Source organism: Orbicella franksi, chromosome 4, assembly GCF_964199315.1.
Source record: "Orbicella franksi chromosome 4, jaOrbFran1.1, whole genome shotgun sequence".
NCBI classification, from domain to species: Eukaryota; Metazoa; Cnidaria; class Anthozoa; order Scleractinia; family Merulinidae; genus Orbicella; species Orbicella franksi.
Genome location: NC_138148.1, coordinates 26,834,801 through 26,852,000, shown reverse-complemented (window position 1 = coordinate 26,852,000; position 17,200 = coordinate 26,834,801). Strand labels below are relative to the sequence as shown.

General features: G+C 38.2%; 2 protein-coding genes across 2 annotated transcripts in view; both read right to left on the bottom strand.

Annotated features, from left to right (window-relative positions):
- Positions 1 to 1,225: 1,225 nt before the first annotated feature.
- LOC145485673 (lactadherin-like) lies at positions 1,226 to 11,916 on the bottom strand. Its single transcript, XM_081464306.1, has 7 exons — positions 11,551 to 11,916; positions 10,722 to 10,836; positions 8,624 to 8,952; positions 3,769 to 3,907; positions 2,484 to 2,818; positions 1,723 to 1,968; positions 1,226 to 1,285 (listed from the first exon to the last, which is right to left on the bottom strand). The coding sequence occupies exons 1-7, from the start codon at positions 11,914 to 11,916 to the stop codon at positions 1,226 to 1,228; spliced, it is 1,590 nt and encodes a 529-aa protein (XP_081320432.1).
- A 3,790-nt stretch (positions 11,917 to 15,706) lies between these two features.
- Positions 15,707 to 17,200, bottom strand: part of LOC145485671 (EGF-like repeat and discoidin I-like domain-containing protein 3) — an 11,622-nt gene continuing 10,128 nt past the window's right edge. Inside the window, exons 6-7 of the mRNA XM_081464305.1 lie at positions 16,849 to 17,180; positions 15,707 to 15,928 (exon numbers count right to left, since the gene is read on the bottom strand). Of these exons, the coding sequence (XP_081320431.1) occupies positions 15,707 to 15,928; positions 16,849 to 17,180 (554 nt within the window). The remainder of the gene's footprint in view (positions 15,929 to 16,848; positions 17,181 to 17,200) is intronic.

Genomic DNA, 17,200 nt, shown 5'->3' with positions numbered 1-17,200 from the left:
CACTCGGTTCGTTTTCCAAAGTTTTGCAACTCGTAAATAAAAATCCGTACGTCGCACTTTCTACGAAGTAATCTCTATGCATGACAATATCGATAAGCTGTTACAGGCACTCGGCTGGCAAAAACTTAGTCATCAAAGGCTAGTAGCCACCTCTGTCATGATGTTCAAAACTTTACATGGAACGACCCCTGAAATTCTCGATTCGTATCTCGAAATGGTATTACTTCGTATCGACTGAGGAATGCTTAGAATAAATTGGCTCCTTCACAGCCCTGCACCAAATATTTAAAGAGAAGTTTTTCATACAGGGGTACTATGATATTCTGGAAAAGCCTTTTTCACGATCTCCGATCTTAAGTTTCTTTAAGCAAATTTAGAGGTAAACTGTGTCATCACAGTTTTTAATGAGACTTTAGTGTTATAATAGGTTTTTATTCTTATAATACTATATTAATTGTTAGTTATAGTGTAGAATAAGATATTATACGTTTAAATTATGCTGAAAGAATTTCGCCGTGTATAAATAAATTTATCAACTCAACCGTCAAACACTTTATCTCGCGCAATCACTCTATCTGTTTCGTTACAATATAATAGCCGTTGGTTTCACACAGTCTTTACCGTAGCATGTTTATTAATGTTTAGGCAGTACTTTACTAACAACGGAACATGGCATTAGTAAGATAGTCCCATCGAGTACTCAGCTCCCCCAAAAAATGTTCAAATGTTGTTGTTTATAGTGGTCAATGCGCTTAGCTACACCTAGCTAGTTAACAGGCATGCCACTAAACTTAGGGGGGGTCTGCCTGTTGCTGGACTCCCCCCTTCCGGAGGGGGGAGTACTCCCTTATACGGGCTATATAGGTATGTGCGGCCCCAAATTGGGTATGGTTTTCAGTTGTTTTGGTTATAAATAGGGTATCGATTTTGGCCATTTTGCTGTCAAATAGTGTATAGTTTTTGTACTCTAGTCTTGAATTAGGTATACTTTTTAATCATTATCGATAAAAACGTAAGCAAAAACCCTTAAAAAATTATGTGTAGGGCAACTGTGTCAGCCGCGAGGGTCATAAATGGGGTATCAAAATTTTGGTTTGGTCATAAATAGAGTAGGAGCAAAATCACTGATTTTGGGCATAAATAGGGTAAGGGTTTTGGCAATCGGGCCGCACACTCCCACCAAATTTTTCTGGGAGTACCCCCACCCCCCGGGCTCATCTAATGTTCATTGGCTAGTGTCGTAGCTCTCCTGCTCTTTAAGTTCATGGCCTTCTAAGCTACGCATCTACAAAAAAAAAGATTAAAATAACATTTTGTGTTGATAAGAGGCACAAATGATCTACAGAAGGACTGGTCTATTTTCGTTATAGTCAATTTTTGCCTCTTAACTACGCCCTTTTCGTTCATAAATTCGGCATTCCTGAAAGACACAGCTAAGGGGTAAACATGTATACATCATAAATATCTTTTACTAACCAACTCCAAGGTTCCGTAACTATTGGTTACGGATAGAGTTTTTCCCTCGTTTCGATTAATGGTCCAAGCAACAATTACAAATTATATATCTCCACATCTGTGTGTCTGACAGGTTCCGCAAAATGGTTCTAGTCACCAAGCAAAAGTGCTTTAAATTAATGATGGGCACGAGTTAAAAGCAAAACGAGTCAATTAAAAATTCATTGCTAAATCGGTAGCATGTTGTAATATGTTTAAAAATTTTACGTAAACATGATGTTTTAATCTTGGTCTATTTGTCATGAACATTAAGAAAACATTGGTAACAACAAAATCGGTTGAAAGTGGATGAATAAATTTAGCAATTAAAATACCTCGATAAGTGTAGAGCTCCATCCTCATAGAGATATGTCGTCGCCATGCTGTTGGCTTTATCCGTAAGAGACGTGCCGTGATTGGTGGATTTAGATGGTGATAGACAACGGTGTCACGATCGCTATTGCCATCGAAAAGCTAAAAATATATATAGCGGTGAGCAGACAAAGCGCAGTTTGTTTTCCTTGTAGTAACTTTCTTAAGATATGTTTTAACCACTCTATTCGCTCTGTAGGGACAAAGTTTGAAATATTCGATGAAGTTGGTTACTTACTAAGGACCTGACTTTAAGAACTGTTGCAACTTATGTTCCTTCAGTATCATGGATATCATACTTATCTTTGTCCCACTTTCCCAGAGGCGTTGCAAGGTTCCTTAACGGTGGCTTTTGATGGCAAATCATAAACAAACCCTTGCACAAAAGAACACATGTGCGACTGGTACCGCGGCCTTCATATGTTGGACATTTCTGGTCATCGGAGTTAAATAAACAAACAACGATTTGAGAGAGAGAGGAAAAAATAAATAAGTTATTTACTGGCTTAGGGTGGGTACGTGCAGTAAAAAAACTGTAACCGAAGTCTTGGAAATACTGTATTAAATATATTTAATATAATAATATAATAATATAATAATATAACATTTTTCTTTACCGCGTCTGTAAATTCTCCTTCTCTCTTGTAAAACAAGAATGATGCTCCATCGTCGCTGAACTGCATCTTGTACTTCGTTACCATCTGTGCTGGAGAGTAGGAATTCCTTCCCTGTGTAGCCACGTGTGTCACAGGCGTGATTTTATCAAGATCAACTTGAAGCCATTGGTTCAAATCACTCGTTAAACTTGACCAGGCGCCACGCTCATAAGCGACAGTCTCTGTTGTATACAATCTGGCTCGATTGGGACTGTGGTAGGCGCTCCATTCTGAAGATGCTGTTGTTTGCGAGTCTGCAATTGCACCACTTTCCATACCAAGAGCATGCATATCGGCTACAAAAGTAAACGGGTATATAGTAATCAATTATTGGATAAGCCGTTTTCATGATATCCAGGATAATCTAGCTAAGGCGAGGTAAGTCTTCGGCTGATGACACTTACCGAGACCTTGATTTTTTCTCAACATTATGAAATGCCGATTTCAATAACTGTTTTATTATAAATTGCTGCAAAGAAAATACGAACATGATTTTCATGTGAGTGAAAACAACTTTGTCTACGCTGTTTCAGTTATTATATGGAGACTTCATTCCTCACTAATTAACTAACCGTTTGTCTTTCTGTCTCTTTCTCGATCACTCATTTCAGATTTTATTTAAATACTTCTTCAATCAACTTCTTTCTTGAATTATTTCGCATTTTTTTGTGTCTATAATCCACTTTTTCCTACATTTCGTGGTCGAAAGTGCGCAGTGACTAAAAATCTAATAAAAATAAAATAAATAAAATCTTTTGTTCCGCGCTCGACAGGTGACAAATTATCAAGATCTCAAGCTCACAAAAATAGAGATTGTGAAGGCAGCAAAATCAATGTGATAGTTTCTCTTCGCTGAGCTAGGCAAGAAAGAAATTATTGCTGTCAATATCATGTAAGTGTGAAGCGAAAAAAAACGATTAAACATATCTGGCTCTAATCACTTTAAAAAAATTTCAACGAGATCTTTGTTGATCCGCACGTTAATTTAAGGCTGTCTATGATGGGATGCGATGTGTTCTCAAGACGAGTGAAAAACTTTGAGATAAATTTCCGATTCAATCGATTTTTCAACATTTTCATAGCCGTTAACAATTTTTTTTCTGTTTCGCTCACTCGTGACTAGTCTCCCACACCTTGCAGACACTGCTGTAATAACCTCTAGCCCTTACTCTTGGAGTGAAGATGCAAATAACTAGAAGTTAATTATTGTGGAGTTAAAGGGTTGGATTAAAGCGAGGCTAATTACCAAAACAGCCGTATAGTTCCATCCTCATGGAGATGTGGTGATTCCATGCTGTGGGTATCAGTCTGATGTATCGTGCTTTGATTGGTGGAGTTAAGTGATGTTTTACCACGGTGTCGGCATCACTGTTTCCAACAAAAACCTGCAGGAACACGTATATACATGTGAGTTGTGACTCGAAAGAAGTTGTCGGCTCATCGTTCGAGCGTTCCTGATTCGCAGAGGTCGTAAGAGGCGTTTTAAGCCTCCCCATATGTGCAAGGAGTCGTCTATGACGAAATATCCTAAGAGTGTCTTGATTTTTAAGTAAATAGAAAAGTTTTTAGGCGTCAAAGAAATGAAATATTGCACTTTCTTTTGTTTCGGAATGTTTATAGAATGTTATTAATTTATGTAAAATAAGTACTTTATAAAGACGGCCAAATTAATAATTATAAATTTTCTTCCATTGCCAATTTCTCTCTTTGTTTCCATGTTTCCTTGTTTTGTTTGCTTTGTTTACAAAATTTTAATCTTGAAATGTCTTTGCATGATTCATAAAATCGACGCGATGGTCGGAAGAGAGTTTTTTTTTTTCGTTTACTGCAAAAGCGAAATTGAGTGAAAACTGAAGTCATACAGATTCCTCTGAAGATGAGTTACATTTGTGTGAGTTATTTAACAGACCTTACAAGTGTGATATATCAAGACACAACGAATGTATAATTTGTTTATCTGACACCCAGGAAAGGGGACCCCCCAGTTTGGCTTAAACGGGAACGAATCACTGAACAGAGCATATTTTTCCAGCTCTTTGGTCTTAAATATGGTATACAATGTCACTTTTTAATGTCTTAAACAGAGAATGTCCGGAAATATTTTCTAGAATACCCCCCGCCCTTACGTACCATGATATGTCCAGAAATGCATGCAATAACGAATTAAAAAGGCAGATTTGACGATATTGACGGATATATCGAAATTTGTCAAGCTGTGACTTGAATGGAGATGACTCAAATAGAAGGGCCTCAAAAATTTGACGAATTTCGCAAAAGTGACAAATCTAACGAAATACAGTTCGCTAAGCCTGTTGACATAATTATTTAAGAAAATTGCCGAGATCACTTGGCTGGATAGCAGTTGATTCGGAAATAATATAATGCTGATATTGAATTGTCCTGGCCAACTCTTTTTTTTCGTTGTAAATAATAAGTCATATACGCTGGTTTGCAGTGTCTCGTCTCGAGTAATGCCCAGTCTCACGGAACATAAACTTCGTAGAGTATCATGTCATCGCGAGTATTTTAAATGTATTTCGCTTTCCGTTCCGCTCGCATAACACGCTTATAGAACAAGGGGTATATATATTGCCTTTCCTTATCCTCGGGTAACACGCTTTCGAACAGGGGAAATTAAATACCTATTGCTTTCCCTTCCACTCGGGCAACACGCTTTATAGCGAGAGAAATATACATTTTTGTTTTTATTTTTGCTCCACGCACATGGGTAACACGCTTTAGAATGAGGGAAATAATATTGCTTTTTCCTCCACTCGGGTGACACGCTTTAGAACGGAGGAAAAATAAAATAAAATAAATAATAATAATAATATTTAATATTTCTAAGGCGCAACGCTTTTCCAAATAAAAATGTCTTCAGTTTGGACTTAAAATGGTTAAAATTGTCCTCCTCTGTTATTGCACACGGCAATTTGTTCCAAAGTGATGGTGCAGCAGCAATAAATGCCCTGTCACCAAGTGTTTTCGTCGTTTTCGTGAATGGTGGTACTAATAAAACTTGAGAATTGGAGCGTAGACCATACCGGGAGGGATTTTTAACACGAATAAGATTACAAATATAGTCCGGTACCTGGCCATGTATGGCCTTAAAAGTAATTATTAAAATCTTATAAACAATTCTGAATCTGACAGGTAACCAATGTAAAGAATATAATACAGGAGTAATGCGACTAAAACGCGGAGTCGAGCAAATTAGCCTAGCAGCTGCGTTTTGCACACATTGTAGCTTATTAATATAAGTGGTCGGTAAACCATGGAGAAGACTGTTGCAGTAACCAATGCGTCCCATTATGAAGGCATGCACTAGCACCTTGGTAGACTCAACCGTAAGAAACTTCCTAATACGTCTAATGTTATGCAGATGATAAAAAGCAGCTTTACATGTCTTCGTAATGTGTGTCACTAGACTAAGGTTGGAATCAAACCAGGTTCCGAGGTTTCTTGCAACAGCAACAGGGGCAACACTCACATCAACCACCGATAACTTCTCGATGTCCACCTTGTTAAGCTGTTGTCGTGTACCAATTATTAAGAATTCGGTTTTGTCGTCATTTAGCTTTAACTTGTCAGTAATCATCCACGCTCTGATTGCCTTTATGCAGAGTTCCATTGCTTCAATTGCGTCAGATTGACTTGATGTGGTGTCGGGCTTGAAGGACAAGTAGAGTTGCGTGTCATCTGCATACGCATGTGCAACAGGTAGATGATCCTTTATCACCTCAAATAGCTTGCTAGAATAGATCGTAAATAGCAGGGGTCCCAGACATGAGCCTTGAGGAACCCCATGTGGCAGCTTGGAACTCTCAGAGAGACAGCCGTCTAGAAAGACGCTTTGCGGTCGGTCAGAAAGGTAAGATTTAAACCACTTCAGAGCCGTTCCTGTGATACCAAAACTCGACTGTAGACGATGAAGTAAGATTTTGTGGTCCACCTTGTCGAAAGCCGCACTGAGATCTAGAAGAACTAGAAGTGTCACGTGCTGGCGGTTCATATTCATTAGTATATCATTCTGGACTTTTAGGAGCGCAGTCTCGGTACTATGGCATTTACGATATGCAGACTGGAGTGGAGGATACAGGCCAAGATCCATCATGTGGTTGTAAGTCTGGTCAAATACAGCGCGTTCTGTCAATTTTGATAGGAATTGAAGATTACTCACAGGTCGAAGGTTTTTAAACACCGAATCAAGGCCAGCCTTCTTTAGGAGGGGGTTGACAAGAGCTTCCTTCCATTCACCAGGTAAGTAGCCTGAGAACGGCGATGAGTTAACTATGCGCGTGATGACGGGGAGGAGCACATCAAGACAACCGACGACCAGTGATGTTGGCATGGGGTCCGTTAGACAAGACTTCTTAGCTGACATCTGGATTAAAGCCCATACATCATTCTCAGTAAGAGGGTGGAAGGCGCTTAAAGATAAACATGTTGGAACGACTTCTACTTCAGGTGGAGTGGGTACTCCATCATCCACAACAGTGGCATCGATGTCTGAACGAATTCTGGTGATCTTACGAACGAAAAAGCCGTTGATGTCATTGGCTAGGGCCGTTTTGTCATGATAGTCAGGAAAAGATAATTCATCCTTTCTGAAAAGGAGTTTCTTGGTAGCTCTAAATAGCCTTCCTTGATCGGCACTGTTCTCATCGATAAAGTTGGTATAAAACGCCCGTCTAGCTTGATTCATGAGATGAGTCACGTGATTTTTCTTAGACTTAAAGATAATCAGGTCTGACAGCGAGTTAGTTTTTCTCCATCTTCGCTCAGCTTTCCGACGTATTCGTTTAGCGGCATCTATGTCAGCGTTGTACCAAGGTACCCTCGGCCTAGCCCTCAAGGTCTTTGTTTTTAATGGCGCATGACAATTGGTCATTCTGGACAGAGTTTTGTTATAGTTACGTAAAAGCGCATCAACTCCATCCGGGGTGACATTAGTTAACTCAAAAAAAAAAATACTGCTTTCCATTCCAATCGGGTAACACAGTTTAGAACAAGGGAAATATATACTGCTTTTTGTTCCACTCTAACTTGCTATGCAGGCGTACGCGTATGATATCGCAGGCTAGTCCCACACGGGTGACGCGCGTTTAGAAATATACATTGCTTTCTGGGTAACACACTTTAGAACGAGGAAAATATATATTCCTTTCTGTTCCATTGGAGTGATACGCTTTTAGTAAGAGCAAAATATACATTGCTTTCCCTTTTCACAACTGAAGGGAAATATATATCTTTCCGTTTCAGTAGGGCAACGGGCATTTACACGAGGGAAATACATGAACTGCCTGCTGTTTTACTCGGGTAACAGCCTTTTAATAATAACAACAATAATAGTAATTTTTTTAATAATAATAATAATAATAATAATAATAATAGCAATAGCAATAGTAATAGTAGTAGTAAGAGTAATAGTAATAGTAATAATAATAATAGTGATAATACTAATAATTGTTATATAACTTACATATTGCGCAGATATCAAGATAACATTTTCAGCTGCGCATTACAATGTTTAAGAAAATGTAGCTACTTATAAACCCTTAATATTACATAAAAATCCTAAAAACTTCCCTTATACAAGTTCTGATGAAAATAAACAACAATGATTAGGATATGCACTAATAAAATTATAAAGTAAAAGAAACAAATTATCTAAGAAACGCCTTCTGAAACAGATGTGTTTTATCGTCAAAGTCTTAAGACTGTCTTTCGTTAGGTAGTTTGTATAATCTTCCCCAAAATCGTCAAACTCGCCAATGTTTTTTTTTTTTTCTTTTTTAACTCGCCAATATGCTAGGACAGTATCCGATGAGATAATCTGCATAGTTATGACTGGCGAAAAGTCGCTAAAGCCGTCAGTTCAGCTAACGTGATTTCGCTTTGAAAAATTCCCCAAAACTCGCCAAAATCGTCAAATCCATGAACATTCACTCAGTTTGACGAAATTTCGTAAAATCTGCCAATTTCGTTTGTAGCGTGCCTTTCTGGAAATATGTGCCCTTACCCGGATTCTGACACTGGCTAATTGCTTGCCTGTCTGTAGGTCTTAATTTGTTTGGTCACATAACATAAACCCCTCTCACCTTGTCCGAGTTCTCTCCAGTCTGCTTATAAACCTGAAACGTAACTCCATCCTTACTGTATTGTAGCTTGTACTGGGTCACCCGTTGGCTGGAGTCCCCGTACCTCCCTTGGGTTGCCACAAAAGTGACATTTGTAGCGACACGAAGATCGATTTGAAACCACTGACTTGGATTGTTTGCCCCTGCTGACCAACATCCGCTATAACCACCACCACCCTTGAAGTGTAATCTTCCTTGTTTCGGAGCATGGTTTTCATTAAAACGAGAAGACGCTGAAATCTGTGCCGCTGTTATTTTATAGTTTTCCATCCCCAAGGGATCTGCACACCCTAAAACTGAAACAACAACAATGAAAACAACAGTATTAACCTCCACGGGGAGAGACAGTAGGACAGACCGTCTTAAAGTTAAACGTATTTTACCATGAAAGCATAAAAGCACCAACAGAAACCGAACACAACTATGTCCAAATAAAGAAGGAACTTTTATTAACTTTTCTTGCAGCTGAGAAGTTTGACAAATACATCTACGCAGCCCACCGCTCCAGTGTTACAAATGCAACTTGTACACAGATACTGGTGCACAGTCACAAATTTCCGTCAAAATATATCACTCTCTCCCGACGACCCCGAGGGAGCATTTTGACGCCTCATTGTAATGTAGGACCACTAATGTTGATTTCAAACTGTGCCGTAGTCGAAAGGACGGTCACAAGGTGCAGCGGAAAGTTGAAGGCTCCAGTAGTGAAGTAAAAATTGTTCGAGTTGGCGAGGCAAGTAGGAAGATTTTTCCAAGCCGACCAGAAAAGGGGATGAATGAACTATCCTTTGCATTGGAGGGGAAAATCGAGCATTGGATTCGAATTTCAGCTAGAAAATGGCCTCGCGGTACAGGCCTGTCGAAACAGTTCTGTCCAGCCTTGGCTTCGTATCATAGAAAGCTCGAAACACCTCAAAAACCCTCCAAAACGATGAAATAGGCCAAATGAACATCCGAAATTAAACAAGGTGGGTATATTTTCTTTATTTTATTTTAAGAAAGTGACATTTTATTTCGTTGCGCGTTCTTATCCTTCGCTATTTTAAACTCCATACAATGCCTTTTAGAGCGCTCAAATTCTCAATGGCCCAAAGAGTCACAACACCGCGCACTTTAGGTTGTCACGTGCCACTCGATATGCGTACATAAATCATTAATATTTTACCGATTCCTCGAATCGTGACCTTTGAATGCCTGTGGTTGCAGTGGACCTATCTCAGCTCCAAACACAAGAGCTGCTCGTCAATGTTAATTAACTATCGCAGAACTTTTTTCATGAAATCAGCTGTATAGTAAATGAGAGGTTTTTGTTTTGATTGACAACTTATTTATGTTGTTTCAGCAATTTACTTTTTGCTAGATGGGGGACACTTTGAAGAGTTACAACTCAAAGGCGATTTGTCCGATTTCAGTCAAATCTCCAAAAGAGCACTTTGGGGAGTTGGCTATTCTATAAATAATTTGGTTGAGATATTTTTCGGTACGATCACTCTTTAACATTTTACAGCAATTTGAAAATGTTCTGTAGCTTTTGAACCAAACCCCAACACCGCCGTTTTTAAGCGTTTGGCTTCGAGGAAAAAATATTTTCCCAAAAGATAAAATTTGCGCTGAGTTTTTTTTTTTTTTCTTTTGTTTAAGTGATTTAATCCTTTCAGTTTCGACTTGAAAACCTAATAAAATTTTTGGGTAGCCTTATCTATAATTTAATACATGTATGTGTTCCAGGGTCGGGTATCTGGAATGTGATCGCGAGGCGCTAAATCTCTTAGAGTGGAGACAACCCTGAGGGTAAACGCTAGCATTAAATTTGTAGCCTTAAATTCAAATTTATTTTATATTACAGTACTTCTTTATCTCGAGTATCATTCATGAATGTTGAAAACAAAACTACTCTCTTTTATGACGCTTTTTAATTGTCGTTAGAACTGAGCTAAATAATTCATGAAGACAAGTCTTTATAAATCTACTTTTTTATAATGTAAACGTCACATCCTTGATAGAATTAAGAAAAAAAAAAGCGATCACCAAACAACAACATGATATTTGTTTTATTCACCTCTGGTGCAATGAAAACCTGTATAGCCAAGCGCACAAACACAATGGTAGTGATCCTCTTCGTAATTCGGGATGCAGCTGCCGTTATTTTTACAGCGATTCCTTGAACAAGGTGTCTACAGTAAAACAATAACCATAAAAACATATAGCATTGTTGAAACAAGTATGTACTGTGCGAGACAATCAGAGAATGTTTAACTATTAACTATTGGACGCTTTATGAAAGTCTCCATCGACCAAACACCACGCGTATTTATATTATTTGTACTAAGCCTCCAACTTTTATCAACTTTTGCATTTCTTAAATTATTAACTACCATCTGTTGAAAATTTAAAGAACCCTGTAAGTTAAACTTCAGGTCTTGCAGTAAAGGATCATGGATCTTTCTTTTCTCAAAATTGGAACCTTAGACGTAATAATTTCATTTTTTCTTTCGATAGCAGAATACGATCTCCTTCGTTCTGCTGAGTCTGAAAACCGCCGTTTACTCGTAAAAAAAAACTTGCATTTAATTCGGTTTTCTAAACATCACTCCAGGGGGGAACTCATTGTGTATTAGTTTGCGGTATCCCAAAACAATTTTGTGTTTTTTTTGTTCTTCCATAAACTTTAAAAGATATATAGCATAAAATTAGTTTCCTTTCTCTCCCGCGAAGATGGTTCTTCGCAACAGTCCCTTCTAAGAAATAAACCGTAAAATGAATTATTTCGTTGACCTAATTTCCCTGTTTTCCCCTTTTTTAACAAGGAAAACCTCTTCCCCAATACGCATCATTGCTGGTAAAATGAATCTTCGCAATTGCGAAATGCGTTTCAATTTATCAGTTACCTTTATGCTGTAATGGTGAAACTGTTGCGAATCGGTCAGTTTATCAGGGCTTCTAAACTTGTCCTCTCTTAGCAGCTCGCAGCGAAGCTTCCCATTTTCGTTTGGCGACAAAGCAACGTTGAACGAAACACAGGGAGCGTTAGAAACACAGGCAAAACCACACTCTTCATCCTGAGCTACTTCACAAGAAGAATCTAAGAGGGATCCTTGAAGCTGCTGAAACTTGTGAACTGCAAAATTTGCGTACGACAACCCGTGTTGAGAACTAGATCGCTTTAAACCATGATCACCTCGGATCAAACGTTGAAGCTGGCCTGTAGTACAATGAAAACGGAGCAGAACAACTGTAAATAGACAATGAAACATTCCTGTTTGGCGGAAATACCGTATCAACGCGAAATATGTCCTTCAGCTGAAAATATATTATGCACCATTGTTTTCTAAGGTAAACTCAAAAGGCAGAAAGAGCGAATCGATCGACACGTCAATCAACCAATCAGTGAATGACGTACTAATTTGGTTTGTCATTTATTTCAGAGTTTTTCTTTGTCTTCATTTTTCTAGCGAGGCCTGGTATAAAACACTTGCCTGATGGAAGTTTTCGTTGAACAATCATTTTCATCCAAGAGAGAAAGAGAGAATTAAACGTCTACTGAGAGATGAAATTCGTGTCCAGAAACGGGGAACAGCCGTGTAACGTTTTGTTTATTATGTACAGGGTTTGGATGGCTTTTCAGTCAGCGATTACAGTGTATTTATTTTTAAATGATGACTCATATGAAAGTATATCGTATACTTATCAGATGTACTATACTATCGTACAGTATATCGTTGATCTGCTCAAGCCCTAAAACCCAGCTAGAACACTTATATCGTCCATTCAGAATCTTCTTTACAAGCCTAGTTTCAATTTAAAATTTAAGGCTACGGGGGCTGTTTATTTACCGGGTGCGCTCCAACTGTGTGGAACGTACTTCCAAAAGATATTAAAGACCGGTCTTTAACGAACATTTTTAAAAGAAAACTGAAAACGTAGCTTTTTAAACAGGCATTTTTAAGTTGAATTTTTTAATTAGATATATATTTTTTAATTTTTATCTGGTTTTAACAATTCCTTTATAGTAGGTATTTAAGTTCTTGTAAAGCGCCATTGAACTATTGGGAAATGGGGCTATAAAACTTTTAATATTATTATTAATTATTAGTGTTAACTTGATAACGATAACTCAGAGCAACTCTACAACAAAAGAAGGTATCGCTTATGCCACGGTTTGTTGTGAGATGTCAATTCCCGTGCTACATCAGTACATGCTGCGCTCGTGGAAACTTTATCAAGTAACAGGAACGTTCTAACCTTTTGAGAATCAAAATTGAAAACTCTTTTTTTCTTTTGACAGGGGCACATTAAAAAGAACGTTTATTCAAATTTAGATTGAAACCTCGAACAGCGCACTAGGACACTGATGCAGCAGATGAACGTAGCTGTGAGTCATGAAGGCGAGAAAAAGTGTACGATATCTTACTAGCTTTCCTGCCTACTATTGACAGCATGCGATAAGGGGCAGCACCATAGATTTACACTGAAACGAGAAATTTCACCTTATGATTGAAGAGCTGCTTTTAAGAATTTCCGACTTTTATTTACTAAAAAGAGCTCAGTCACACCAACTCAGTTAATGCATAACGTTTCTTCCTCTCAGGAAGTAACGATCCTCAAAAGATCGATTCCTAATTCCGAATTCTGCTAATTCTGAATTAACGAGCGTCGTTACTTTCAAAAGCTTACGGTACTAAAAAAAAATTATCATTGCAGAGGTTTTTGCTTGAGTATCGGATGGCATTTGCATTACTGTATTAATGCGATATTAAGCGACTGGGTTAAAAAAATCGCCCCACTTGGTGATCAATTCAGAAAAGCAAAACAAGTCAATTATGACTCGCTCGTACACTTTTCATGCGCTTTCGGTCGCTACATGATTTTGTTACGAGTTTGATTGGTTTAGTAAACTGTCTGTGTCATTTGTGATTGACCAGAGAGATAACTTTGGCTTTTGTTTGTAAAATGTCGCATTTTTACATGTTAATTTCATTTCTATAACAAGAATGGGAGTCAGCGGACTCACTTTTGTGTTTTAAGCACTTAAACTAAAATTAAGGATATTTTTAATGTCGATGTTATACAGTTTATATGATAAACTTTTACATAATTCAGAACAAAAATGACCATAGCCAAGAGCCCATCACCCGGAGCCTCCATACGTACTATGAGGTAGAGTCAACCCTTTCCCGTATCATTCTATTTTAAGAACTGTAATTAGCCCAAGGGTCTCTTGGTTTCCCTCGAGATATAATTTGTTTCTGCAGATAGAAAATGCAAAATAGAAGGCAAGAAGGGGATCCCAGTTTTTGTTGTAACAAAGAATGGTCTTAGCTCGGTGTCATTGGGTATTGAAAAGAGATCGTGTGAAGACTCCAACAAGAGCTCTTTCTACAAATAGAAAGATACGGAAAATGGTTGACTTACAGGGTTAGTATAGGAGATGGAGGCTCCGGGTAATGGGCTCCTGCCATAGCTTGTTTGTTAATGATTGGGCATCGCTTTACTCACAACAGGACATGTTATCGCCTGAGTACTCAGCTAATGTTCATTGACCAAAAAAGTTGCATTTTAAAATGTTTATCTCATTTTGATAATAAAAATGGAAGTCAGCGGACTTATTATTAAGTTTTAGTTGTATTAAAACTTAAAGTAGTTAAATCACATGATAATTTCTGGCTTTACACAGTCTTTACGAACATTAACCATAGCATGTTCACCAATGATTAGGCGACACTTTACTAACATCAGCGCATGGCATTAGCAAGATAGACCCATCGAGTACTCAGCCAATGTCCAGCGGCCTGTGTGGCACGCATCGCCCTTGCTCTTCAATTATCATATTCTTCTCATTCCAAGAGGCTAATTATCTGCAGAAAAACATATTTTAAAACAAGATTTTGTTTTAATAAGAGCTATAAATTCTTACACAGGGTTGAGCTATTTTCATTGTAACAAGTCTTAGGTCAAATTTGCACATTTGGCACTTTTCCATACACGCTAGACGCGAATAAAACTTTACCTCACCTCTCCCTTTACTGCTCGTACAATTTTGAAATCTAGTACTTGCAATTTCTCCTGAGCTTCAACATTGCAATGGGTGGTAAGGTGTCAACAGCAACGCGTTTTTAAAGGGATAGCAGTGCTTTTTCAAACTTCCGTTGTAAAACACAGTTAATTCGTTGCATTAAATCATTGTGCCATTGACTTTTGTCCATGATTGTAAGGTTTTTTTCCTTCTTAAAAACTGCATGACAGGGGTCAGGGTTATATATTATAAATAAATAACCTGTTACCAACCGAGCACGAGGGCTGTATTGGGGAATATTGGCCTGAGGTCGTGGAAGTACGGACCGAGCGCAGTGAGGTCTGTACAAAAAACGACTGAGAGCTGCAAAATTTCCTATTACGATATAGCTGTGTTTAACAAGGACTGGGAACTACAGAATTCACGAATTTGATTGGCTGAAATCGATTATGACCGCGGTCTAGATTTTCCCATCTAGACCGGCATCTAGACCGACTCCATTTTGCGGTGAAAATGTGGCCAACTAAAATGCAAAAGTATTGACTATTTTCTTCTAAACATATTATTAGCTTGAGTGCCAAAAAGCCCTATGCGAAAAAAATAGTAAACAGGACGAGCAAACTTTGGCAGATTTAAGTTCAGCTCATTGCCGTTTGCAAGCAAAATGTCAGCTAGTCCAAACCAGTTGTATAACACGAATTAATTTTTTCTTGTCTGCCATATCATAAACATCTTATTCATCGAGCTTAGTCGGTCTCTATGGGATACAGACTAAGCTTACTTACTTACTCTAAGCTCACTTACTCTAAGGTCTCGAGTAGAGACCTCATTGCATTCGATCTGTACTCACGACCTCGGTCAAGATTCTTCCATACAGACCTCCCACTCGGTTAATGAGGGCTAAGTACGGCTAGAGCTAGTTAAGTTAGTAAGTAGTTTATAACAAAGCACTTTCCGATTTTTGGAAAGCAACAAAATACACGGCTTATAACCGTTTCCATGGAAACGGTCAGTATGACAAAATCCTGCATTTATTTGCCATGATAGTTGAGGAAACATGCTGACAAAAATTTAATAGAAAATAGATAAATATATAAATAATGAACTAAAATACCTCGATAAGTGTAGAGCTCAATCCTCATAGAGATATGAGTTTGCCATGCTGTAGGCTTTATCCGTAAGAAACGTGCCGTGATTGGTGGATTTAAATGATGATAGACAACCGTGTCGTGATCAGTATTGCCATCGAACACCTAAAAATATACATAGTGGTGAGCATAGAAACTATCAACATATATATCATCACAAAGTAACAACATTTCATTGAAAAGGGAACTGGTATTACAGCGAACCAATCAAAACTCGAATCGGAAACGTGTGGCTGCCGCGAGGTGCTGGAAAATATGTGTAAGCGAGAGGCGATTTGTTTCGGTTTCCCTACTGATTAGTTGAGTGAGTGCTGGGAATTTTTTAAAATTATCACTAAGTGTAGAAATGCAAAACCAATACAAACGCGAATTACTTTCGATACTTATGTTAAAGCTTGTCTTTCAGCTACTAAATGTTGTCATTATTTACTCAGTAGATCTCATGAAATAAACAGTGAGCAGGTTTTAGATGGTAGAAAGGCAGACTTCTTTCAACAACCCTCAACAGCAGTTTATTATAAACTTGTATCCCCAATAAGTATAAGAAAGAGAATATCGAGGTTCTCAATGTGCAATGACTACGCGCATCCCTTCGCGTTTGGAGCTCTTCAATTCTCAAGACACGTGTTAAACGCGGTTCGAGAAATTAAAAACGAACCGCGAATATAGAAGACGTGTGTAAAATCCTTTATTCAAAACGGTCATAAAATTGTTTTATGCTTTAATACAATACATAACACAGACGCATCATTCGTCTGAAATTTATCATAGGACTAAAAAATGCGGGTGCCAAATTGGGGAAAATATTACTCTTGTTCACAGTCCTTTGAGTCAATGTGGCTAAAGATGCCATCAAAGAAATATAAAAAAAAAATCTCATAATATCTGTCAATGTTAAGCAAAAAAATTCGTGCGTCCAAGACTTATCTTGACCCACTTGAATATCGACGTATTATACGTGTGACCGTTATCATTCATCTTGCAGATGTTGAAAACGAATATCTTGTAGTAGTATTTCTATTTACCGCGTCTGAAGATTCTCCTTGTCTTTTGTAAAACAAGAATGATGCTCCATCGTCGCTGAGCTGCAACTGGTACTTTGTTACCATCTGTGCAGGAGACCAGGAATTCCTTCCCTGTGTAGCCACGTGTGTGACAGGCGTGATTTTACCAAGATCAACTTGAAGCCATTGGTTCAAATTATTCGTCAAACTTGACCAGGCGCCACGCCCATTAACAGTCTCTCTAGTATGCAATCTCCCTTGTTTGGGGCTGTGGTAGACATCCCATTCTGAAGAAGCAGTTAATTGCGAGTCTGCAATAGCACCACTTTCCATACCAAGAGCTCGAATTTCGTCTACAGAGTTAAAGAAAACC